Source organism: Lithobates pipiens, unplaced genomic scaffold (assembly GCF_037356315.1).
Source record: "Lithobates pipiens isolate NorthernLeopardFrog02 unplaced genomic scaffold, aLitPip1_a1.2 Scaffold_27, whole genome shotgun sequence".
NCBI classification, from domain to species: domain Eukaryota; kingdom Metazoa; phylum Chordata; class Amphibia; order Anura; family Ranidae; genus Lithobates; species Lithobates pipiens.
Window position 1 is genome coordinate 221,307,301 of NW_027507788.1, and position 12,186 is coordinate 221,319,486.

Here is a 12,186-nt window from a genome sequence, read left to right on the forward strand (position 1 = left end):
TTCTCACCCTTCACCATAACCCGACCTTCTCACCCTTCACTATAACCCGACCTTCTCACCCTTCACTATAACCCGACCTTCTCACCCTTCACTATAACCCGACCTTCTCACCCTTCACTATAACCCGACCTTCTCACCCATCACTATATAACCCGACCTTCTCACCCTTCACCATAACCCGACCTTCTCACCCTTCACCATAACCCAACCTTCTCCCCCTTCACTATAACCCGACCTTCTCACCCTTCACCATAACCCGACCTTCTCACCCTTCACTATAACTCGACCTTCTCCCCCTTCACTATAATCCGACCTTCTCACCCTTCACTATAACCCGACCTTCTCACCCTTCACTATAACCCGACCTTCTCACCCTTCACTATAACCCGACCTTCTCACCCTTCACTATAACCCAACCTTCTCACCCTTCACCATAACCCGACCTTCTCACCCTTCACTATAACCCGACCTTCTCACCCTTCACTATAACTCGACCTTCTCACCCTCCACTATACTCCGACCTTCTCACCCTTCACTATAATCCGACCTTCTCACCCTTCACTATAATCCGACCTTCTCACCCTTCACTATAACCCAACCTTCTCACCCATCACTATAACCCGACCTTCTCACCCTTCACTATAACCCGACCTTCTCACCCTTCACTATAACCCGACCTTCTCATCCTTCACTATAACCCGACCTTCTCACCCTTCACTATAACCCGACCTTCTCACCCTTCACTATAACCCGACCTTCTCACCCTTCACTATAACCCAACCTTCTCACCCTTCCCTATAACCCGACCTTCTCACCCTTCACTATCTGACTGTCAGGGCTGGGCTCAGCCCTTCCTTCCCTGAACTGGCCATTCAGCTGTCGGCTAATTGCCAGCTCCCATCTCTCTCCACAGTGACTCGGCTGTTGACGATATCCTGCTCATCAGTCCTGCCTACTTAACCAGTCCAGTCCAGAGGAGCTCTGTCTTCGCCTTGGTCAACATCACAAGAAACATCTCCTGCGTTCCTGTTTAAAGACTGGCTTTGCTGACATACCTTCTGGCTCCGGATCCTGCTTGCTGTTCCACTACTTTGATCCCTGACTTCCGGCTTCACTGACTAGCCTTTACGGTTACTTAATTTTGGCTATGTTTTGACTATGTTTTTATTTATTTTTACTTTTATTATTAAACAAGTGTGATTTAACTGTACTTCTGTCTCGGTCTGATTTCATGGTTTCTGACAGTAGGCGAAGGCCATGAATTCAGGAGATGTCATTTCCATTGCTGGTTTTTCGATGGACCCAGAGACATTTTTGGCAGTCCTACAGTGGCCCCGACCCGTGGGTTTACATCCTCTGCAGCGTTTCCTGGGCTTTGCCAACTATTATCGGAAGTATTATTCATAACTTTTTGTCTCTGGTCAAGCCCCTGACTGATATGACCAGAAAGGACAGTTGGTCTCTGGAGTCCATTAAGGCCTTTGAGAGTCTTAAGGTTGCCTTTGTTTCTGCTCCTGTGTTGGCACATCCTGATCCTACATTACCGTTTGTCCTTGAGGTTGATGCTTCTGAGACTGGTGTTGGCGCCCTTCTGTCTCAACGCCCTACCGCTGAGAGCGCTATGCATCCGTGTGGCTACTTTTCCAAGAAATTGTCACCTGCGGAGTGCATTTATGAGATTGGTGACAGAGAGCTGTTGGCGATCATTTTAGCCCTGAAAGAACTGAGACATCTCTTCGAAGGTACCACTGTGCTCGTTCTCATTCTTACTGACCATAAGAAACTCACATTCTCCCAGAAGGGCGCGATGGGCTCTTTTCTTGTCAAGTTTCAATTACATTGTCTCATTCTTACCCGGTACTAAGAATGTAAGGGCTGATGCCTTGTCACGACAATTTTCCTCCACTTCCAAGTCGGAGTCAGTTCCGGTTCCTTTGATTCCTCCTGATCGTATCTTGGCTAAGGTTCGCACCAGTCTCACTTCTCCTTTGGGTGACAAAATTCTTGCTGCTCAGGTTCATGCTCCTCCTGAGAAACCTTGTGACCGCTGCTTTGTCCCAGAGAGTCTCCGTATTGCCGTGCTCCAGACTTACCATTCTCCTAAGGTTGCTGGCCACGCTGGGAAGAATCAACTAGTTTTTGGCCATTTCCCAACATTTCTGGTGGCCTAGTCTATATGCTGATGTAACTGCCTTCGTAGCTGCCTGTTCTATGTGTGCTCAGAGTGAGACTACACGACACCTTCCAGTGGGCCTCCTACAACCCATACTCAATGGAGAGTGACCCTGGACTCACCTGTCTATGGATTTCATTGTGAAGTTACCCAACTCCCAGGGCAACTCAATTATCCTTATGGTGGTTGACCGGTTCTCAAAGATGTGTCATTGTATTCCACTTAAGAAGTTGCCCACTTCCAAGGAACTGGCTTCCATTTTTGCTTGGGAGATCTGATTCTTTCGCTTACATGGGTTACCCAAGGGGATTGTCTTGGACAGGGGTAGTCAGTTTGTGTCCCGGTTCTGGCGAGCCTTTTGTGCACAGTTGGGAATTCAGCTTGCTTTTTCCTCTGCTTTTCACCCGCAGACTAATGGGGCCGCAAGACGAGCCAATCAGTCCTTGGAGCAATTCCTACGTTGCTATATTTCTGACCATCATAACAACTGGTCTGACCTATTACTTTGGGCAGAGTTTGCTCACAACAGTGCCTTGAATTCTGCTTCCTGTTTGTCCCTGTTTATGGCGAATTATGGTTTCCAACCTTCCATGTTGCCTGACTCGTTTGTTCCACAGAGTATTCCTGCGTTAGAGGAGCATCTTTGTGGTTTTCGTTCAACTTGGGTACAAGTCCAGGAGGCTTTGCGTCATGCTAATGATAGGTAAAGACTCCATGCTGACCGCAGACGCCTGCCTGTGTCTTCCTACCATGTTGGGGACAGGGTCTGGCTGTCATCTTGCAATCTCCGCCTTCATGTTCCCTCACTGAAGTTCGTACCTCCGTTTATTGGGCCTTTCCATATTCTTCGCAGGATTAACCCAGTGGCTTACGTATTAGACCTTCCTTCTAATATGCATATTTTGAATGTATTTCATGTCTCCTTATTAAAACCTTTGGTCTGCAACCGCTTTACCACCTCGGTGCCAGGTCCTCACCCTGTACAGGTTGAGAACCATGAGGAATATGAAGTACAGTCCATTGTTGACTCCCGTAGGTTCCGTGGCGCATACAGTACCTGGTGCATTGGAAGGGGTACAGTCCGGAGCAACGCTCTTGGGTCTCATCCTCGGACGTACATGCCCCTGTCCTCCTCCGTGATTTTCATAGACGTTTTCCCCTCAAGCCTAGTGGTCCTCTTAGGAGGAGAGGTCGTGGAGGAGGGAGTACTGTCAGGGCTGGGCTCAGCCCCTCCTTCTCTGAGCTGGCCACTCAGCTGTCGGCTAATGTCCAGCTCCCCTCTCTCTCCACAGTTACTCAGCTGTTGTTGATATTCTGTTAGTCAGTCCTGCCTACTTAAGCCCCCATACACACTATCAGATTGTCTGCTGAGTTTTTCCTTCAGATTTACCAAAACCATGTAGTGGAAGGGCCTGCCTGATTGCATACACATTGACACTCCTAAGGTTTGACCTCATATTACATGGTTTTGGTAAATCTGAAGGAAAAACTCAGCAGACAATCTGATAGTGTGTACGGGGCTTCAAGCCGTCCAGTCCAGAGGATCTCTGCCTTCACCTTGGTCAATATCACAAGAAACATCTCCTGCATTCCTGTTTAAATAGTGGCGTTGCTGACATCCCTTCTGGCTCCCCATCCTGCTTGCTGTTCCACTACATTGATCCCTGACTTCTGGCTTGGCTGACTATCCGTTACGGTTACTGAAATTTGGCTGTGTTTTGACTATGTTTGTTCTTTTTACTATTATTGTTAAGCAAGTGTGAGTTAATTGTACTTCTGTCTCGGCCTGATTTCATGGTTTCTGACACTGACCTTCTCACCCTTCACTATAACTCAACCTTCTCACCCTTCACTATAACCCGACCTTCTCACCCTTCACTATAACCCGACCTTCTCACCCTTCACTATAATCCAACCTTCTCACCCTTCACTATAACCCGACCTTCTCACCCTTCACTATAACCCGACCTTCTCACCCTTCACTATAACCCGACCTTCTCACCCTTCACTATAACCCGACCTTCTCACCCTTCACTATAACCCGACCTTCTCACCCTTCACTATAATCCAACCTTCTCACCCTTCACTATAACCGGACCTTCTCACCCTTCACTATAACCCGACCTTCTCATCCTTCACTATAACCCGACCTTCTCACCCTTCACTATAACCCGACCTTCTCACCCTTCACTATAATCCAACCTTCTCACCCTTCACTATAACCGGACCTTCTCACCCTTCACTATAACCCGACCTTCTCACCCTTCACTATAACCCGACCTTCTCACCCTTCACTATAACCCGACCTTCTCACCCTATACTATAATCCAACCTTCTCACCCTTCACTATAACCCAACCTTCTCACCCTTCACTATAATCCGACCTTCTCACCCTATACTATAATCCAACCTTCTCACCCATCACTATATAACCCGACCTTCTCACCCTTCACTATAACCCGACCTTCTCCCCCTTCACTATAACCCGACCTTCTCACCCTTCACTATAACCCGACCTTCTTACCCTTCACTATAACCCGACTTTCTCACCCTTCACTATAACTCAACCTTCTCACCCTTCACTATAACCCGACCTTCTCACCCTTCACTATAATCCAACCTTCTCATCCTTCACTATAACCCGACCTTCTCACCCGTCACTATAACCCGACCTTCTCACCCGTCACTATAACCCGACCTTCCCACCCTTCACTATAACCCGACCTTCTCACCCTTCACTATAACCCGACCTTCTCATCCTTCACTATAACCCGACCTTCTCACCTTTCACTATAACCAGACCTTCTCACCCTTCACTATAACCCGACCTTCTCACTCTTCACTATAACCCGACCTTCTCACCCTTCACTATAACCCGACCTTCTCACCCTTCACTATAACCAGACTCTCTCACCCATCACTATAACCCGACCTTCTCACCCGTCACTATAACCCAACCTTCTCACCCTTCACTATAACCGGACCTTCTCACCCTTCACTATAACCCAACCTTCTCACCCTTCACTATAACCCGACCTTCTCACCCTTCACTATAACCCGACCTTCTCACCCTTCACTATAATCCAACCTTCTCACCCTTCACTATAACCCGACCTTCTCACCCTTCACTATAACCCGACCTTCTCACCCTTCACTATAATCCAACCTTCTCACCCTTCACTATAACCCAACCTTCTCACCCTTCACTATAACCAGACTCTCTCACCCATCACTATAACCCGACCTTCTCACCCGTCACTATAACCCGACCTTCCCACCCTTCACTATAACCCGACCTTCTCACCCGTCACTGTAACCCGACCTTCTCACCCTTCACTATAACCGGACCTTCTCACCCTTCACTATAACCCGACCTTCTCACCCTTCACTATAATCCAACCTTCTCACCCTTCACTATAATCCAACCTTCTCACCCTTCACTATAACCGGACCTTCTCACCCTTCACTATAATCCAACCTTCTCACCCTTCACTATAACCGGACCTTCTCACCCTTCACTATAACCCGACCTTCTCACCCTTCACTATAACCCGACCTTCTCACCCTTCACTATAACCCGACCTTCTCACCCTTCACTATAACCCGACCTTCTCACCCTTCACTATAACCCGACCTTCTCACCCTTCACTATAACCGGACCTTCTCACCCTTCACTATAACCCGACCTTCTCACCCTTCACTATAACCCGACCTTCTCACCCTTCACTATAACTCGACCTTCTCACCCTTCACCATAACCCGACCTTCTCACCAGTGGCGTAACTAGAACCTTCAGGGCCCAGATGCAAGAAACCATGAAGAGCCCCCCTGAACCCCAGCCAGGGCCCTTCCATCTGAGTCCTTAAGTGGAACTCCTTCAGGGGCGTGGTCACAGGTATGACCTTTGTGAGCCCTGTAGTTCCACCAATGGTATCAGTAGTTTTTTTTATTTTTTTTATTTTTATTTTTAGGTGCCCCATTGGGGGACTGTCCCTTGGCAGGATGGGGTACCCGTCCCCAGAAGAGATGAGGTCCTTTTCTCCAGGTGAGAAGGGGCCTCTGTCCCCAGGGGAGGTGGGGGTCCCTGTTCCCACGTGAGAAGGGGTCCCTGTCCCCAGGGGGAGATGGAGGGGGTATGTAATGGTGTGTGGGGGATGGGGTCCTCTCACTCACTATGATCAAGCTGCAGACCATGCACTCATCCATGCTGGCCTGGGCTCCATCCAGTGTGCTGGACGGACGAACAGCATATCTCCAAGAAAGACCTTTCATCATCTGTGTATGACGGAGGAGGAGGGGGGCTGGCAGACAGGGACCGGTGTCCTATCATATACAGTCCCCCATCGGATAGTGTCCGCTGTGTACTGTGCATGCGCAGTACACAGCACACACAGATTCCGAAAATACCCAAAGATGAACGGCGCCTGCGCCGTGAGTCCAGGTTCTAGCCCCACCATCCAAGTGGACATAGAGTTTGAATATAAAAGATCCGAGCGCAGGGAGGCCAAGCCTGAAGCGTGGCGAGCGAAGCAAGCCCGCGAGGGGCCCTCTAATATGTGCATCCCTATGTCCGCTTGGATGATGGGGCTACCACCTCCACTCATGGCGCAGGTGCCGTTCATCTTCTGAGATTTTCCGAAGCTTCTTCTGCTCCGTACTGCACATGTGCAGTGCAGAGCGGACACTATATGATGGCCGGACACTATATGATGGCCGGACACTATCTGCCAGAACACCGGATCTCATAGGGCTGCACTGCATCTGGGTGCTTAAAGTTTGTTTACCTGGGAGAAGTTTGCAGTGCAGTGTGGGCCGGACTCAGGTGGAGGGGGGGGTGGGACTCTGGCTGGGGAGAACAGACATCGGACTGAGCTGCAATGCATGGAGCAGGAGAGGGGTACTCCGAGGAGCCGGCCGAGGACACAGGTCATGCGGGGAATGCACAACTAAAGAGCAGCCAGTGCGATAGTCGAGCATGGAGCTCTGCTTGTCACCCTCCACCTCCAGCCACCCGTGTGCATGGTGCACTGGTACCCCTAGCTGCCTATGCTGCTGCCGGCCATATGTAGAGGGGGCTGCATGGGCCCCCTGCAGCACAGGGCCCAGTTGCGGTCGCGACTGCTGCACCCCCTATAGTTACGCCCCTGCTTCTCACCCTTCACTATAACCCGACCTTCTCACCCTTCGCCGTTGTGAATTTCTTCCTCTAGTCTTCTGCTACGAAAGATCTTGAATATTTTCCGTACTGCGTCGGTGTTTTCCTCTCCCGCCATGTCGGCCGCCTTGTGCGGTTTTCAATCACTCGGGACAGATTTATTCTGACTGTAAATCTTTAGTTCCCATCTCCTGGTGAGTTGTCAGGTGTTCCCGGATGTATCAGATTTGTATCTGGATTATTTTACTACTTATCTATTATCTCATTTTTACAATTTTTTTTTAAATTTTTTTTAGCATTTTTGGACTTTATTTTAAATCATTCATTTTAAGGATATGTCTGGGATAAAAAAATAAAATAAATCATGCAGTACATATCTACAATATATGCGCATTTCCCCAATTGTTTTTCTATTAACCCCTTCAGTACCGGACACAGATACCTTCTTCCTGCCCAGGCCAATTTTCAGCTTGCGGCGCTGTCACACTTTGAATGACAATTGCGCAGTCATGTGACACTGTACACATAGGACATTTTTATCATTTTTTTCACACAAAAATTGAGCTTTCTTTAGGTGGAAATAAATGACCGCTGTTTTTTTGGGGGTTTTTTTTGCCAAATAAACTAGAAAAGTTCAAAAATGTTGAAAAAAAAATGTTTTTTCTTTGTTTCTGTTATAAAATTTTGGAAAAAAAAAAAATCTTTCTTCAGGAATGTATGCAAAACTGTATTCTGCTCCATTTCTTTGGTGAAAATAACCCAAATCAGTGTATATTATTTAGTCTGTAGTTACAGAGTCCACAAATTGCGGGACATATCTCTGAAAATTGATCAATCCTGATGTACTGGCGGCCGATCGCATATCTTGAGGCCTAAAAACGCCAGGACAGTACAAATACCCCCCCCAAATCACTCCTTTTTTGGAAAGTAGACAGTCCAGACTATGCAGTAAGAGGCATGGTGAGTTTTTTGAAGTTGTCATTTTTTGCCACAAATTTTTTATTTTTTTTAGAAAATTAAGAAATTTAAAAAAACATTTTTATTTTTTGTACATTTTTATTTATTTATTTTTTACATTTTTGACATACTGTCACCAGTGCAGTACAGTAACATGTGACTGGTTTGGTGGTGATCAGGGACACTAACTGGTGACAGTTTGAAAAAAAAAATATATATTGTTATCAATTTTTTTACTTTATTATTATTTTTTTATTATTTTTTTTTAACGTTTTTTTTCCATGGCTAAATCCCTGTGAACTCCTTACTAAAAGATAAAAAGAAAAATCATTAAAAAAATAGCAAAAAATAAAAGCTTTCCATGGCTAAATCACTGTTTTTACTGGTGTCACTCCTTACTAAACCCCCCCAAAAAAAAAAAAAAAACAAAAAAAAAAAACCCTAAAAACAAATAAAAGCTTTCCATGGCTAAATCACTGTGAACTCCTTACTAAAACCTGAAAAAAAAAATATTTTTAAAACAAATAAAAGCTTTCCATAGCTAAATCACTGTGAAATCCACACGTCATTTTTCTTTTTAATTTACAAAAATACATGTACTGCTCATCATTCATTTTTAAAAGTGTAACTTTGTGCATAATTTTAATGAATTGAAAATTGTACAGCAGCAATAAAACAAAGTCAGCAAATGCCATTCATTGTCTTTTTGTTTTGTTGTACCCGTATGGTCTGTAGATTGTGTCCAGTAAGTAATATTAAAAAAAATAATTCTGTGTTGCGTCTGCTGTGGTTTTAAAATTTATGACATTTTTTTTTTTTATAAAAAGATACAAAGTTGGTTAAAATTGGTGAAGCAGAAAAAATCCAATGTGCCTTATTCACCAGTGTCCCTGCTTGTGAGTACACCACAACCTCCGAGGAGAGAGAATTAAATACTTATATCTGGAAAAACCACAAGTCTCAGAGGTGGCGGTTGACAAATGTCTTGGCGGATCAGTAAAAACGACTAAAAAAAAAAAAAAAAAAATACAACTGAAGATGCTTGGGTGACTAAGTCTACTCCATTTAACTCTTGATAATATTAGCATGACTGTAATATTTTATTTGTTCATTTTTATTTTATTTTACATTTTATAACGTCGATGACTGTAATATTTAATTTATTCTTTTTTAGGTTATTTTTTTCTGAATTTTTTTTTTTTAATTAATAATGTTGATGGAAAAAAATATATTCTTAATGATTAAATGAATTCATGATTTTTCTCCAAATAACATATTTCTATTTTTATTCTCTTTTCACAGGATTCCGTTAGTGAACCTGTAATAAAAAATAAAATAAAAACAAAAACAGGTGTCTACTATTTTTGTTTACCACTGGGACTCACAGAGCTGAACTCTACTGGACAAATATATTTTTATAAAATGTAAAGAGACTGATTTTTTTTTTTTCTGTTACGGAATATGTTTTTTTTTGTTAGTTTTTTTTTTTTTTTTTTGTTTTCTTTTGGATAGAAAACAAATGTGAAATCTAAATTTTGACAACTAGAGGAAATTCTTAAGCATAGGACTGACCATACAAACATTTTTTGGATTTGGACTGTGATTTTTTGAACCTGTGCCAATAATACCAATATGTGCCATGAATTGATGACGTAGAAAAAACTTCCATAGAAACTGATGTTAAGTGAATTCTTTAAGAAGAAAAAAAAAAGAAGAAGAAGAAAGATTTGGTGACTTGTTTATAGGAAATAAAATATTGTATAGAGTTATTCAACCTTTCTTTGTGAAGTAACATTTAAACAGTTATTGTTTTATTACACAGAAGATTTTGATTTTAGAGAAATATTGCCACTGCAACTGCTTTAAAAAAAAAAAAAAAAAAAGTCAATATTTAAATTATTTCCGCGTTGGAAATATTTTGCTTTTTATGGGATCAATATTTAGGGTCGTTCTTAATTAAAGGTGTTGGATTGCCTTTTATTACTGTAATACTGAAAACAAAAAAACAGAACAAAAAAAAAAACCTATATGCAAGGAAACTTTATATATTTTTTATTTATTTTATTTTGAAGAATGACTTGTGTCATTTTATTCCAAAATTTGTATTTACAAATTTTATGAGCCAGGAAAATTCAACTGGTGGAACTGATGTCACGTAAAAAAAAAATTAAATAAAAATAAATTATACATTAATGCATTAAAAAATTTTGACAAGTGTTCCCTAGCCACGGAGTCGTGAAGAAAATCATATCCAAGATAGCCCAACTGAATAATTAAAAGAGAGCTCGTTTTTTTATGTATTATTCATATTAAATAATAGCAAGGCTGGAAGATAACTCATTAACCTAATCAAAAAGACAAATCTGTTCCACAGAAGAAAACTTGGCATATGTTACCTACAGGGGTGCCCGAGACCGGGGGAATTTTAGACATTATATACTGTGAGTTTGTATTGTAAAATAGAATTCAACAAGGGCACCTTTTGTGTTAATTATTCAGTTTATCTGTACATTTAAAAATGAATTTAATAAAGCACAGTTACGAAAGCTATATCACAAAAATCCCATACGATTTTTAGTTTGCTCAGTTAAAAAAAAAAATGTTTTCTTTTTTATTCTTTTTTTTTTATTTTTTATTTTTTTTTTCACTGACATTAAATCGACTTACGGTTTTGAATTAATATTTGGAGTACAGTATTTTTTACTTTTTATTGCGTGTTTTACGTTTACTTTCTGTTTGCTTTTGCTCCCAAGTTGTGAATTGTTTGTGCCGTAATTCTATCTTTAATCATAATAACATAATTCATGTTTTAATTTAACATGTAAACTTTTCAAATATACATATAGTCAAAATAAAATAAAAAAGATTTTTTTTATATAAACACTATTCTTTTTATTTATTTTTTTGTGTTGGTGTAAGATGCGACAGTAAGTAACAAATTAAAGGGTACTTTATGAAATAACCTGTTTTATTTGTTTATATATCAGCTTAAAGGTCTTCAGTTTATTAAAAATATATATTATGACCCATAATTAAATTTTGCTAAATATGTTGATTTTTTTAAAATTGGTTTACAATGTCCGAAAATATCAACGGCTTAAATCTTGATTATAACAGAAGATTTTTTTTTCTTTATTTTTTTAATCATTTTCCAAATGGTACAATGTCAGAAAATATTAACAGCTTAAATCTTGATGACATTATAACACATAATCGTTTTTTTTTTTGTTTGTTTTTTTGAGGAAATAAATGGAAAAAAAAAAAAGATTATGCATACACTATATTTATCAAAAATACCAAAGATTATAGTTTCAACAAAACACAGACTAACAAAAATAACAAATGTAGAATTTTAACTTCTGCCTAAAAATATTTATGAAACTGCTAAATTATATAAAACATGCATGAGCATTTCTTAATCATAATAGCATAATTCATGGTTAATTTAACCTAATGGTTTCCATTTTATTAAAAATATACATTATGACCCCTAATAAAAATGTACTAAAAATGTAGATTTTTTTTTTAATTATTTTTTAAATCATTTTACAAATGGTACAATGTCAGAAAATATCAAAGGCTTAAATCTTGTTCACATTATAACACTTACAGCTGCTTAAATATATAATACATATATGAGCTTTTTTAAAACATAAAAGCTTAATTCATGTTTTAATTTAACATGTAAACTTTTCAAATATACATATAATCAAAATAAAAAAATACATTTTTATATAAACACTATTCTTTTTTTTCTTTTTTTTTTTGTGTTGGTGTAACATGCAACAGTAAGTAACAAATTAAAGGGTACTTTATGAAATAATATGTTTTATTTGTTTAACAAAAGATTATTTTATTTTTTTTAAATTTTTGAAATCATTTTCCAAATGGTACAATGTCA

The 12,186-nt window shown here is 40.9% G+C and overlaps 1 protein-coding gene across 4 annotated transcripts in view; it reads left to right on the forward strand.

Moving 5' to 3' along the window:
• AJAP1 (adherens junctions associated protein 1) overlaps window positions 1–11,166 on the forward strand; it is a 456,256-nt gene extending 445,090 nt beyond the window's left edge. For all 4 annotated transcript variants that reach the window (XM_077458283.1, XM_077458281.1, XM_077458280.1 and 1 more), the window contains one exon: window positions 9,588–11,166. Coding sequence is in view for 1 of the 4 variants with exons in the window: in XM_077458282.1 (XP_077314408.1) it covers window positions 9,588–9,609 (22 nt within the window). In the remaining 3 variants the exon portion in view is untranslated. The remainder of the gene's footprint in view (window positions 1–9,587) is intronic.
• The last annotated feature ends 1,020 nt before the right edge of the window (window positions 11,167–12,186 follow it).